Raw genomic sequence first — 15,534 nt, 5'->3', positions numbered from 1 at the left:
AGAGATAAAATAAAACCCCAGCCCCTGTTCCAGAACTGGAACTGGCATAAATACTCCAGCCAACTCTAGATCTGAAACACATTTCAGAAATGCTGAGCCTTTGCTGTGTTAACTGGGACAACGGGAAAGAAAAAAAAAACTCTTAGCAGGAGGCCTTAACTTGAAGCCAATTCTGTACCTTTCTGAAACAATGTTCTGAAACCAGAGATTGAGAATGGAATTGATCCAAATTTCTTTGAAGAAAACGTAATCTGCCCATACCAGCTGAGCTGGAATAAGGGCCGCACCTTCATAGGTACTTAGGAGCTGGCTATAGGTTTCTATAAGGCTTGGATATATTCCAAACTGGAAATAGTTTCCAAACTGATACCGCTCCTGAGGATGAAGGATCAGGCTTTTGTTCCTTGTTGTGAGGAAAGGAACGAAAATGATTATTTACCCTGGAAAGAAAGGGAAAGCAAAGTTGACTTAGAAGACATATCAGCATTCCAAGTTTAATCCATAAAGCTTTTCTAGCTAAAATAGCTAGAGACATATACCTGACATCAACTCTAATGATATCAAAAGATGGTATCACCAATAAAATTATTAGCATGTTATAGAATAATAATAATGCTATAAAATTATGATCTGTTACTTGTTGCGCTAAAGCTTCTAACCAAAAAGTTGAAGCTGCAGCAACATCCGCTAAAAATATAGCAGGTCTAAGAAGATTACCTGAACATAAGTAAGCTTTTCTTAGAAAGGATTCAATTTTCCTATCTAAAGGATCCTTAAATGAAGTACTATCTGCCGTAGGAATAGTAGTACATTAGCAGGAGTAGAGACAGCCCCCATAACCTTAGGGATTTTTGTCCCAAAAAACTCTAATCTGTCAGATGGCACAGGATATAATTGCTTAAACGTCTAGAAGGAGTAAATAAATTACCCAAATTATTCCATTCCCTGGAAATTACTTCAGAAATAGCATCAGGGAGATAAAACACTTCTGGAATAACTACAGGAGATTTAAAAACCTTATTTAAACGTTTACATTTAGTATCAAGAGGACCAGAATCCTCTATTTCTAATGCAAATAATACTTCTTTAAGTAAAGAACGAATAAATTCCATCTTGAACAAATTCAAAGATTTATCAGCATCAACCTCTGAGACAGAAACCTCTGAACCAGAATAACCATTATCAGTATCAGAATGATGATGTTCATTTAAAAATTCATCTGAAAAAAGAGAAGTTTTAAAAGACTTTTATGTATACTAGAAGGAGAAATAACAGACATAGCCTTCTTAATGGATTTAAAAAATAAAATCTCTTATGTTATCAGGAACACTCTGAAAATTAGATGTTGACGGAACAGCAACAGGTAATGTAACAGTACTAAAGGAAATTTTATCTGCATTAATAAGTTTGACATGACATGCAATACAAACAACAGCTGGAGAAACAGATACCAAAAGTTTATAGCAGATACACTTAGCTTGGTAGCTCCAGCACTGGGCAGTGATTTTCCTGAAGTATCTTCTGACTCAGTTGCAACGTGGAACATCTTGCAATATGTAAAAGAAAAAAAAACAACATATAAAGCAAAATTGATCAAATTCCTTAAATGACAGTTTCAGGAATGGGAAAAAAATGCCAGTGAACAAGCTTCTAGCAACCAGAAGCAATAAATAATGTGACTTAAATAATGTGGAGACAAAAGTGACGCCCATATTTTTTAGCGCCAAAAAAGACGCCCACATTATTTGTCGCCTAAATGCTTTTGGCGCCAAAAATGACGCCACATCCGGAACGCCGACATTTTTGACGCAAAAAAACGTCAAAAAATGACGCAACTTCCGGCGACACGTATGACGCCGGAAACAGAAAAAAAAAATTTGCGCCAAAAAAGTCCGCGCCAAGAATGACGCAATAAAATGAAGCATTTTCTGCCCCCGCGAGCCTAACAGCCCACAGGGAAAAAGTCAAATTTTTTAAGGTGAGAAAAAATGATTGAAACAAATGCATTTATCCCAAATATGAAACTGACTGTCTGAAAAATAAGGAATGTTGAACATTCTGAGTCAAGGCAAATAAATGTTTGAATACATATATTTTTATAACTTTATAAACAAAGTGCCCAACCATAGCTTAGAGTGTCACAGAAAATAAGATTTACTTACCCCAGGACACTCATCTACATGTTTGTAGAAAGCCAAACCAGTACTGAAACGAGAATCAGCAGAGGTAATGGTATATATAAGAGTATATCGTCGATCTGAAAAGGGAGGTAAGAGATGAATCTCTACGACCGATAACAGAGAACCTATGAAATAGACCCCGTAGAAGGAGATCACTGCATTCAAATAGGCAATACTCTCCTCACATCCCTCTGACATTCACTGCACGCTGAGAGGAAAACCGGGCTCCAACTTGCTGCGGAGCGCATATCAACGTAGAATCTAGCACAAACTTACTTCACCACCTCCATCGGAGGCAAAGTTTGTAAAACTGAATTGTGGGTGTGGTGAGGGGTGTATTTATAGGCATTTTAAGGTTTGGGAAACTTTGCCCCTCCTGGTAGGAATGTATATCCCATACGTCACTAGCTCATGGACTCTTGCTAATTACATGAAAGAAATGTGTTTATAATGCTATTTATGTTTGCACAATTTTATGAGAAATTTGTAGGTTACTTTACTGGAAGTTCCGTGGTCAGACAATCACGTGCACTCACCTTTGCTCTGTATCCCTCAGACACGTGCACTCACCTGTACCCAGCGTCCCTCAGACACATCAGACATGTAGACTCACCTTTGCTCTGCATCCCACAGACAAGTCACACACGTGCACTCACCTGCATTTATAGTATCACATATTTCCTGCTCTGCAGCTTCTGTTATATTTCTTAGCCACTGATCCTCTGTTTGTTCCGTGTTACATGAAATCTTAGCATCTTTTTCACCTAAAAAAAAATAAAAAATGAATAAATAAATCACTATTTACATGGTCTCTATTCAAAAATTAGTTTAGTGTGATATATTGTGTAATTTAAGTTAAATACAAATGAGCCTACATCACTAGCTCTCACATCTGGATGAAACAACACATATAATAACATTAGCGCAACAGTAAAAACAACCTGTGTCATACAGTAAAGAAAGTTAGCTGGGAATCAGTAACTTTACTTGCTATAAATACAGTCTCATTGTAACCAATCAGAATTCCCATATGAGACGTATTTCAGGGTTTCGTGAGAATTATGAAAAACAGAATTTATGTTTACCTGATAAATTACTTTCTCCAACGGTGTGTCCGGTCCACGGCGTCATCCTTACTTGTGGGATATTCTCTTCCCCAACAGGAAATGGCAAAGAGCCCAGCAAAGCTGGTCACATGATCCCTCCTAGGCTCCGCCTTCCCCAGTCATTCGACCGACGTAAAGGAGGAATATTTGCATAGGAGAAATCATATGATACCGTGGTGACTGTAGTTAAAGAAAATAAATCATCAGACCTGATTAAAAAACCAGGGCGGGCCATGGACCGGACACACCGTTGGAGAAAGTAATTTATCAGGTAAACATAAATTCTGTTTTCTCCAACATAGGTGTGTCCGGTCCACGGCGTCATCCTTACTTGTGGGAACCAATACCAAAGCTTTAGGACACGGATGATGGGAGGGAGCAAATCAGGTCACCTAGATGGAAGGCACCACGGTTTGCAAAACCTTTCTCCCAAAAATAGCCTCAGAAGAAGCAAAAGTATCAAATTTGTAAAATTTGGTAAAAGTGTGCAGTGAAGACCAAGTCGCTGCCTTACATATCTGATCAACAGAAGCCTCGTTCTTAAAGGCCCATGTGGAAGCCACGGCCCTAGTGGAATGAGCTGTGATTCTTTCAGGAGGCTGCCGTCCGGCAGTCTCATAAGCCAATCTGATGATGCTTTTAAGCCAAAAAGATAGAGAGGTAGAAGTTGCTTTTTGACCTCTCCTTTTACCAGAATAAACAACAAACAAGGAAGATGTTTGTCTGAAATCCTTTGTAGCATCTAAATAGAATTTTAGAGCACGGACAACGTCCAAATTGTGTAACAAACGTTCCTTCTATGAAACTGGATTCGGACACAAAGAAGGTACAACTATCTCCTGGTTAATATTTTTGTTGGAAACAACCTTCGGAAGAAAACCAGGCTCAGTACGTAAAACCACCTTATCTGCATGGACCAGATAGGGCGGAGAACACTGCAGAGCAGATAACTCAGAAACTCTTCTAGCGGAAGAAATTGCAACCTAAAACAAAACTTTCCAAGATAATAACTTAATATCTACGGAATGTAAGGGTTCAAACGGAACCCCTTGAAGAACTGAAAGAACTAGATTAAGACTCCAGGGAAGAGTCAAAGGTCTGTAAACAGGCTTGATTCTAACCAGAGCCTGAACAAACGCTTAAACGTCTGGCACAGCTGCCAGCCTTTTGTGAAGTAAAACAGATAAAGCAGAGATCTGTCCCTTCAGAGAACTCGCAGAAAATCCTTTCTACAAACCTTCTTGTAGAAAGGAAAGAATCTTAGGAATTTTTATCTTGTTCCATGGGAATCCTTTAGATTGACACCAACAGATATATTTTTTCCATATATTATGGTAAATTTTTCTAGTTACAGGCTTTCTAGCCTGAATAAGAGTATCTATTACAGAATCTGAAAACCCACGCTTTGATAAAATCAAGCGTTCAAACTCCAAGCAGTCAGTTGGAGGAAAACCAGATTCGGATGTTCGAATGGACCCTGAATAAGAAGGTCCTGTCTCAAAGGTAGCTTCCATGGTGGAGCCGATGACACATTCACCAGGTCTGCATACCAAGTCCTGCGTGGCCACACAGGAACTATCAAGGTCACCGAAGCCCTCTCCAGATTGATCCTGGCTACCAGCCTGGGAATGAGAGGAAACGGTGGGAATACATAAGCTAGGTTGAAGACCCAAGGTGCTACTATTGTATCCAATAGAGTCGCCTTGGGATCCCTGGATTTGGACCCGTAACAAGGGACCATGAAGTTCTGACGAGAGGCCATCAGAACCATGTCTGGAATGCCCCATAATTGAGTTATTTGGGCAAAGATTTCCAGATGGAGTTCCCACTCCCCCGGATGCTCCTCCATCGCCAGGGAACTCCTTGTTACCCCCTGATGGTTGATATATGTAACAGCCGTCATGATGTCTGATTGAAACCTTATGAATTTGGCCTTTGCTAGTCGAGGCCAAGCCTTGAGAGCATTGAATATCGCTCTCAGTTCCATTATGTTTATCGGGAGAAGAGAGTCTTCCCGAAACCATAGACCCTGAGTTTTCAGGGGTTCCCAGACCGCGCCCCAGCCCACCAGACTGGCGTCGGTCGTGACAATGACCTATTCTGGTCTGCGGAAGCTCATTCCATGTGACAGGTTGTCCAGGGTCAGCCACCAACGGAGTGAATCTCTGGTTATTTGATCTACTTGTATCGTCGGAGACAAGTCTGTATAATCCCCATTCCACTGTCTGAGCATGCACAGGTGCAATGGTCTTAGATGAATTCGTGCAAAAGGAACTATGTCCATTGCCGCAACCATCAAACCTATTACTTCCATGGACTGCGCTATGGAAGGAAGAAGAACAGAATGAAGTACCTGACAAGAGCTTAGAAGTTTTGATTTTCTGGCCTCTGTCAGAAAAACCTTCATTTCTAAGGAAACTATTATTGTTCCCAAGAAGGGAACTCTTGTTGACGGGGACAGAGAACTTTTTTCTATGTTCACTTTCCATCTGTGAGATCTGAGAAAGGCTAGGACAATGTCCGTATGAGCCCTTGCTTTTGACAGAGACGACACTTGAATTAGGATGTCGTCCAAGTAAGGTACTACTGCAATGCCCCTTGGTCTTAGCACCGCTAGAAGGGACCCTAGTACCCTTGTGAAAATCCTTGGAGCAGTGGCTAATCCGAATGGAAGTGCCACAGGTAATGCTTGTCCAGAAAGGCGAACCTTAGGAACCGAAAATGTTCCTTGTGGATAGGAATACGTAGGTACGCATCCTTTAAGTCCACCGTGGTCATGAATTGACCTTCCTGGATGGTAGGAAGGATCGTTCGAATGGTTTCCATTTTGAATGATGAAACCCTTAGAAACTTGTTTAGAATCTTGAGATCTAAACTAGGTCTGAATGTTCCCTCTTTTTTGGGAATTATGAACAGGTTGGAGTAAAAACCCATCCCTTGTTCTCCTAATGGAACAGGATGAATCACTCCCATGCTTAACAGGTCTTCTACACAGTGTAAGAATGCCTGTTCGAAGATAATTTAGACCCGTGGAACCTTCCCCTTGGGGGTAGTTCCCTGAATTCCAGGAGATAACCTTGAGAAACTATTTCTAGCGCCCAAGGATCCTGAACATCTCTTGCCCCAGCCTGAGCAAAGAGAGAAAGTCTGCCCCCCACCAGATCCTTCCCAGATCGGGGGCCAACACTTCATGCTGTTTTGGTAGCAGTGGCAGGTGACTTGGCCTGCTTACCCTTGTTCCAGCCTTGCATCGGCCTCCAGGCTGGCTTGGTTTGAGAAGTATTACCCTCTTGCTTAGAGGGTGTAGAATTTGAGGCTGGTCCGTTTCTGCGAAAGGGACGAAAATTTGGCTTCTTTTTAGCCTTAAAAGACCTATCCAGAGGAAGGGCGTGGCCCTTTCCCCCAGTGATGTCTGAAATAATCTCTTTCAAGTCAGGGCCAAACAGTGTTTTACCCTTGAAAGGGATGTTAAGCAAAAGCGCTCTGCGCGCCACGATAGCAAACCCTGAATTATTCGCCGCTAATCTAGCTAATTGCAAAGCGGCGTCTAAAATAAAAAAGAGTTAGCCAATTTAAGAGCTTGAACTCTGTCCAAAACCTCCTCGTACGAAGATTCTTTATTGAGCGACTTTTCTAGTTCTTCGAACCAGAAACACGCAGCTGTAGTGACAGGAACAATGCATGAAATTGGTTGTAGAAGGTAACCTTGCTGAACAAACATCTTTTTAAGCAAACCCTCTAACCTTTAATCCATAGGATCTTGAAAGCACAACTATCTTCTATAGGAATAGAAGTGCGTTTGTTTAGAGTAGAAACCGCCCCCTCGACCTTGGGGACTGTATGCTATAAGTCCTTTCTGGGGTCGACTATAGGAACTAATTTCTTAAATATAGGGAGAGGACAAAAGGTATGCCGGGCCTTTCCCACTCCTTATTTACTATGTCCGCCACCGCTTGGGTATAGGAAAAAATCTGAAATTTCTCCCTCAGACAAAACCTCCCTCCTGGCCCCTTCAGATAGGTGTGAGGGTATGTCAGAACAGATATCATCAGCGTCCTCTTGCTTTTCAGTGTTTAAAACAGAGCAATCACGCTTTCTCTGATAAGTAGGCATTTTGGAAAAAATGCATGCAATAGAATTATCCATTACAGCCATTAATTGTTGTATGGTAATAAGTATTGGCGCACTAGATGTACTAGGGGCCTCTTGTGTGGGCAAAACTGGTGTAGACACAGAAGGGGATGATGCAGTACCATGCTTACTCCCCTCATTAGAGGAATCATCTTGGGCAATATCATATCTATGGCATTATTATCCCTACTTTGTTTGGACATTATGACACAAATATATCACATATATTTAAATGGAGAGACACATTGGCTTTCATACATATAGAACATCGTTATCTGATGGTTCAGACATGTTAAACAGGCTTAAACTTGTCAACAAAGCACAAAAAACGTTTTACAATAAAACCGTTACTGTCCCTTTAAATTTCAAACTGAACACACTTTATTACTGAATATGTGAAAAAGTATGAAGGAATTGTTCAAATTTCACCAAAATTTCACCACAGTAACTTAAAGCCTTAAAAGTATTGCACACCAAATTTGAAAGCTTTAACCCTTAAAATAACGGAACCGGAGCCGTTTTTACATTTAACCCCTATACAGTCCCAGGTATCTGCTTTGCTGAGACCCAACCAAGCCCAGAGGGGAATACGATACCAAATGATGCCTTCTATAAGCTTTTTCAGTGGTTCTTAGCTCCTTCACACATGCATCTGCATGCCATGCTTTCCAAAAACAACTGCGCATTAGAGGCGCGAAAATGAGGCTCTGTCTATGACTAGAAAAGGCCCCCAGTGAAAAAGGTGTCCAATACAGTGCCTGCCGTTTTTATTAAAGCAATCCCCAAGATTTAACAACTATTAAAAGTAATAATCTGCCAAATATACTTAGTAAAGTAATCGTTTTAGCCCAGAAAAATATCTACCAGTTTTTTAAGCCCTAATGAAGCCCTTTATTCTTTTACTTAAACTAAGAAAATGGCTTACCGGTTCCCATAGGGAAAATGACAGCTTCCAGCATTACCGAGTCTTGTTAGAAATGTGTCATACCTCAAGCAGCAAAAGTCTGCTCACTGTTTCCCCCAACTGAAGTTAATTCCTCTCAACAGTCCTGTGTGGAAACAGCCATCGATTTTAGTAACGGTTGCTAAAATCATTTTCCTCTTACAAACAGAAATCTTCATCTCTTTCCTGTTTCAGAGTAAATAGTACATACCAGCACTATTTTAAAATAACAAACTCTTGATTGAAGAATAAAAACTACATTTAAACACCAAAAAACTCTAAGCCATCTCCGTGGAGATGTTGCCTGTACAACGGCAAAGAGAATGACTGGGGAAGGCGGAGCCTAGGAGGGATCATGTGACCAGCTTTGCTGGGCTCTTTGCCATTTCCTGTTGGGGAAGAGAATATCCCACAAGTAAGGATGACGCCGTGGACCGGACACACCTATGTTGGAGAAATAAAATCTATTCGCCTGTGCCCTGCATCTCTCACACATCACACACGTACACTCACCTGTGCCCTGTGTCCCTCAGACACATCACACATGTACACTCACCTGTGCCCTGTATCCCTCAGACACATCACACACGTACACTCACCTGTGCCCTGTATCCCTCAGACACATCACACACGTACACTCACCTGTGCCCTGTATCCCTCAGACACATCACATACGTACACTCACCTGTGCCCTGTATTTCTCAGGCACATCACACACGTACACTCACCTGTACCCTGTATCCCTCAGACACATCACACACGTACACTCACCTGTGCCCTGTATCCCCCAGTCACATCACACATGTACACTCACCTGTGCCCTGTATCTCTCAGACACATCATACATGTACACTCGCCTGTGCCCTGTATCTCTCAGACACATCATACATGTACACTCCCCTGTGCCCTGTATCTCTCAGACACATCATACATGTACACTTACCTGTGCCCTGTATCCCTCAGACACATCACACGTACACTCACCTGTGCCCTGTATCCTCCAACACATCACACACGTACACTCACCTGTGCCCTGTATCCCTCAGGCACATCACACACGTACACTCACCTGAGCCCTGTATCCATCAGGCACATCACACACGTACACTCACCTTTAACCTTCAGGCACATCACACACGTACACTCACCTGTGGCCTGTATCTCTCAGACACATCACACATGTACACTCACCTGTGCCCTGTATCCCTCAGACACATCACACACGTACACTCACCTGTGGCCTGTATCTCTCAGACACATCACACACGTACACTCACCTGTGGCCTGTATCTCTCAGACACATCACACACGTACACTCACCTGTGGCCTGTATCTCTCAGACACATCACACATGTACACTCACCTGTGGCCTGTATCTCTTAGACACATCACACATGTACACTCACCTGTGCCCTGCATCCCTTAGACCCAAACACTCACCAGTGCCCTGCATCCCTTAGACCCAAACACTCACCAGTGCCCTGCATCCCTTAGACACAAACACTCACCTGTGCCCTGTGTTTCTCAGACACATGTCACACTAGTACACCTACCTGTACTTATATTGTCACTGGAAGAAACATGAAGTGGATATTTCACATTCCTATGTTCTTCACATAGAAGAACATATTCTATTTATTCATCAATACATAATATACGCAATTGTGCGCTAGTATTTGAAGTGGAGCACAATGCAAACTATTGCATGGAAGCTTTGCTCTCAATAGAGTGCGATTCCTTAGGCTCCAATGGGAGCCTCGTTCTCATGCCATGAGCCACGGCAGAGAATCTAGCGCAGCAAAGGGGATAAGTCATGCAGCGATGGGCAGCAAATTGTAAATAATATATATATATATGTATATTAATATATACATACAGTATCTCACAAAAGTGAGTATACCCCCTCACATTTTTGTAAATATTTTATTATATCTTTTCATGTGACAACACTAAAGAAATGACACTTTGCTAAAATGTAAAGTAGTGAGTGTACAGCCTGTATAACAGTGTAAATTTGCTGTCCGCTCAAAATAACTCAACACACAGCCATTAATGTCTAAACCGTTGGCAACAAAAGTGAGTACACCCCTAAGTGTTAGGTGTATCACTTTCAAACACATCCTTTAATTCCAATGAATCCCAATTCTCTTCATCTGTCTTATTTAGATAGAAAAATAAATCTGATTGTGACATGTTGTCCATAATTCAGAAAAAAGTGCAAACAGCTACTTTAACTGGTTTTTGCTTTGATAATGTAGATATTTAAGGAACTGAGTGTAATCCCACACGAAAATAGCTTATATAGATTAAGACCCTCTGGCACTCATAGAGGAAGTAAACTGAACTCTAGTTCAGGGTGTAATGTAACAAAGAAAGGAATGAGCAACAAACTGTGCTCACAAAAGCTGAGTTCAGGTGTGTATAGTGTGCTAAGGGAGGCTGCCACATTCGCAACGTGCAGTGTTATAGGATCCTCAATGTATAGACACATCCAAAACAGTCCCCTGATAGACCAAGGCAAGGGATACTTTCTGTAAATTGTGCACAGACTTAGAGCTTATAGGCAAAGAAACATTGTCTGGTAGCTGTTAGAGCAGTGGTAATTGTGTAAATTAGGTAATAACTGCAAGTTCCAAGACAGAGATCACTGTGCCAGTTACTTTTTCACACACTGCCTGCTTCCCACTTCTGCAATCGGCAGCAAAGAGGTCAGTGAATTATGGGCTCGAATGCAGTTAAATCCCCAAGTAGACCGCTACCGTAGATCACTAACAGGTAGATAGGTATATCAGAACAACCTGGCAGCTGCTGTGCGTGCTGTGATGCTATTAGCGGTAAACGGATAGGAGACTGCACGATTCCAAACACCAATAAGCCTTATAAATCAGACAGTCATAGGGCAAAAAACAACAATGCCAATGGTGCAAATGTGTACTCACGATACCGGGGATCTGTGGCAAGGTAGTTTCGAGTTGTAATCCACAACGCCGGGTACATCACATACAGCTTGATGCCGGAAGAACACTGCTCAGCCACTCACAGTAGCACACTCCTCCTCCAGTCAGTCAGAGTCAGCAGGGTCAGCTGGAGCCCAAATCGGCCCGGACAAGCCAAACGGAAGTGGAGTCCCAGTACTCCACAGAGACAAATGAAAAAAAAAAGGTAATCCAGAGCTAGTCCAGGAGAAGGGAAAAAAATACACGGCAGTTCCAAATGTAAAATGTAGAAAAAAGCCTTTATTTCGTAGACATAAGTTAAAACAGGTAACAAAATTATCTCAGCATAGAGAACTAGTACAAAAGGTCTGACCGGTTTCGGCACAGTGTGGCCGTAGTCATAGACTGATAACAGGTGTTCAACAAAGAGCACCTGATATACCTGTTAGCCACTCCCCTAATGGGAGTGGTAAGAGATAAAACCAAATTAAAAACATACTAGTATCACTAAGCAATACAGAAATGGTATTTAACACACATATATATATATATATATATATATATATATATATATATATATATATATATATATATATATATATATATATAAATATAATACATGTATATGGGGATAGATAGAACAAATATATAAGAAATTGACTTAAACAAATAAGTAACAACAGCAGTGTGCTAAAATGTTACTAAAGATATCAACAGTGTTATGGAAAATAGCTAATTATATGCAAATGTGAATGCACATACATGAAAATTCCATAAGTATTAAGTGCAAAAGTAGTAAAAATACATATTTTAAATCACATAAGTACTATATGGAGTTATTGTATATTCATTGGTCAGGTAGATAATAAAACCTGAAAGAATGTTTCCACATAATATAATGCTGTCCATAGCATCCAAATTAACCAGATGTGCGCAACTCTATGCTAGTTGGATATTTACATAAGATAGTCATGCTAAAAATACAAAACCACTATCTATGCCAAAAATTGATGATGTCAAATTCGGAGTTGAAACCCCCAGGCAGCAGGCTACCAAGTCTATGTATCCAATAGATCTCCTGTCTGGAGAGAATATGGAATACATTGCCCCCTCTTGGTGGTCTGGACACTTGTTCTATAGCCTGCCACCTGAGGGTTGCAACATCTCCCGAATGGACTTCCAAAAAATGCTTAGATAAAGCAGAGACAGCCCTATTCTGTGAGACATAAGAGAGATGCTCCCTAATTTGCTTGCCCACAGGTCTAGTGGTTCTGCCCACGTATTGTTTGTTACACTGAGTGCACTCAATAAGATATATGACATATTTGCTGCCACACTTAATGCAACCTCTAGTGTCAAATACTTCTGACGTACGGGCTGAGGTAAATGTTTTGGAAACATACATGTGGTCACATGACTTACATGTTCTTTTACCACACTTGTAAGTTCCCTTTACCTTCAGCCAGGAGCTACCACTATCCTTTTGTGGCAGCATACTAGGGGACAAGATGTTACCCAGGGTTAAATTCCGTTTGTAAATAAAATTACAGCCATCATCCATAATTTTCCTTAGAACCGTGTCACCACGGAGAATAGGCAAATTCTTCTCAATTACCTTGCAAACTTTATTGAACTGATTAGAAAAGGCCGTAACCAGGGTAGGTTTAAACCTAGAAGAAGGATAATGCATCAATTTGTTTTCTTTTTGCCGTCCATGGAAACTTTTTCTGTCCATAGCCGATACCTCAGAGAAGGCCCTGTTTATCAAATTCTTGGGATACCCCCTGTCCTTCAATCTAGATTTTAGTTCCTCACTCTCTTTAAGGAAATCCTCTTCCCGTGAACTATTTCTTTTAATCCGCATGAATTGGCCCTTAGCAATGCCTTTAAAGACATGCCGGGGGTGACTACTTCTGGCGTGCAACAGCGTGTTCCCAGAAATAGGTTTCCTATAAAGAGATGAGGACACCCCCCTAGTTAAAGCATCAAAGCTAAGGGTCACATACAAGTAGTTGACACTAGTCTGATTCCACTCAAAGGTGAAACTCAGACCCACACTGTTAGTGTTGAACATGTCAACCAGTGATTTTGCTTGATCTTGATTGCCTGACCAAATGACCAACAAGTCATCTATATAGCGTAGATATTTAACAATATGCCTGGTATTGTCTCTATTACCTCCAAAGTCATGGAACCGCTCCCACCAACCCATAAATAGGTTGGCATAGGAGGGGGCAAATTTGGCCCCCATAGCGGTTCCACGCCTCTGGAGGTAAAACTTTCCCTCGAACATAAAAAAATTATGCTGGAGTAGAAAATGAACCACTCTCAGCACAGCTCAAGGGAGAGGTCAGTCTCCATTCTCAAAAAGTATGATACTGCTTTTAGGCCACACTCGTGAGGTATAGAGGAGTACAGGCACACAGCGTCGATGGTAATCCAGCTGTATCCTGACTCCCAGGTCACGTCTTGAAGTCTAGAGAGCACATGAGTCGTGTCTTTAACAAAACTTGGCAACTTTTGAACCAGGGGTTGAAGGAATTGGTCCACCCATTTGGACAAAGGTTCCAGTAAGGAGCCAATCCGTGCCACTATCGGCCTACCTTGTACATCTTCAAGGCTCTTATGGACCTTTGGAAGGTGGTGGAAGATGGGCACCACAGGACTATCAACCATTAGACAATCATATGTCTGTTCATAAAAGATGCCCATCTCCACCCCATCATCCAAAAGGTCCCTAAGAGTAGCCCTGTACTGCATTGTGGGATCCCTTGCTAGTTCCATATAGGCCTCAGGATCTTCAAGTTGTCTTAAGGCCTCCTTGATGTACATGTCTTTATCCAGCAGAACCACACTGCCACCTTTGTCTGACTGACGTATAACCACCTCCTTATTGTTCTGAAGGGTCGCTAATGCTTCTCTTTCTATTCTCTACAAATTAGAGGGACGGTCCAATTTACTGGATTTCTCCAGTGCGGTGAGATCTTCAATTACTCTTTTATGAAAAACTTCCAGGCCTTTGCCCCTAGTTTGCAACGGATAAAAGTTTGACCTAGATTTCAAATTGTATTGATGGTAATTGGTTTGTGAGATAGTTAATCTCGCTTCCTGTGTACCACCCAAATCTTCAAGGTCTGTTAAAGCACAAACATCATTGAACGATAGATCAGCTTGACTCCTCTCTTGATCATGTGTATTTGAAGCATCAGGTACAGTGTCAGTAGATGTTGAGAAAAACTTCCTCAGGGTAAGATCCCTTACCATTTTATTTACATCCAGTATAGTCTGGAATAGATCAAAGTCCCTGGATGGGACAAAGTTAAGACCATACCCCAGGACTTTTCTCTCAACATCTGTTATCTGGTAGGAGGATAAATTAATTACCGAAAAATCATTCACTGATATCTGTGCCCCCTGGTACTCCTGTTCTCTCTCACTGGATACCTCTGAGACTGGGCATCTGTTTCCTCTTTCCTCTGTGAATAGCCTCTCCCTCCCCCTCTGGGTTGTTTCTGTGCCCACTGAAAAACCTGCGTATTGGGTCCCATCTCACTAGTCATGTACTCCCTGGTGATACTAGATTGGGAATAATGAGACCGACCCCTTCTCTGTCTGCCTCTCCCACGCCTCTTAGGGATGGTTCCCACTTCAGCCCCCTTAGGTTCATTCAAAATACTTTTAGGCAGAGAGTTTTGTACAGTATTCTCCAATAATTCAGTCTCTCCCTCAGAGGCTGAGCCTGCCTCATCATCAAAACTGGATGCAAATCTATCTTCGTCGGTATGCTCAGGCTCTGAGTCAGAGAATACAACCTGTTTGGATCCAATCACTCTATTGGATTTCTTATTCATCTTATTAGGTTTAAAGGATGGAGTAGCCTGTCCAAAACTCTGAGCCATAGACTTATTAGTAGTTTGTGACCAAGCTCTACCCCTCTGTCTTTTACGCCAAATGTAAACCGTACCATTGCTATAATCTTTTTGGTCACGTATGTATTTAGAGTGCTTAATGTGGATAATTAATCTCTTGGATTCTTCCATAACATTCTTTAGTATAGCAACATATTCAGGATAGACATTACACAATTTATATTTATTCATATCACCCTGCAAAGCAGTTATCTTATTCTTAACCTCTGCCAATAATGAATCCTTATATTCAATCAATAAGGATATAAGTTTAAGTGAGCAGTCTGTTAAAGCTTGGTTCCATCTTTCTATGAATACAGGGTCCTTTAC

At 41.4% G+C, this 15,534-nt stretch overlaps 1 protein-coding gene across 1 annotated transcript in view; it reads right to left on the bottom strand.

Moving 5' to 3' along the window:
• Nucleotides 1–15,534, bottom strand: part of LOC128657890 (oocyte zinc finger protein XlCOF7.1-like) — a 125,278-nt gene that overhangs the window by 25,900 nt on the left and 83,844 nt on the right. Inside the window, exon 8 of the mRNA XM_053712318.1 lies at nt 2,837–2,944. Within this exon, the coding sequence (XP_053568293.1) occupies nt 2,837–2,944 (108 nt within the window). The remainder of the gene's footprint in view (nt 1–2,836; nt 2,945–15,534) is intronic.

Source organism: Bombina bombina, chromosome 4, assembly GCF_027579735.1.
Source record: "Bombina bombina isolate aBomBom1 chromosome 4, aBomBom1.pri, whole genome shotgun sequence".
Taxonomy (NCBI): domain Eukaryota; kingdom Metazoa; phylum Chordata; class Amphibia; order Anura; family Bombinatoridae; genus Bombina; species Bombina bombina.
The sequence above is the reverse complement of the archived record's forward strand: the minus strand, read 5'-3'. Positions and strand labels throughout refer to the sequence as shown.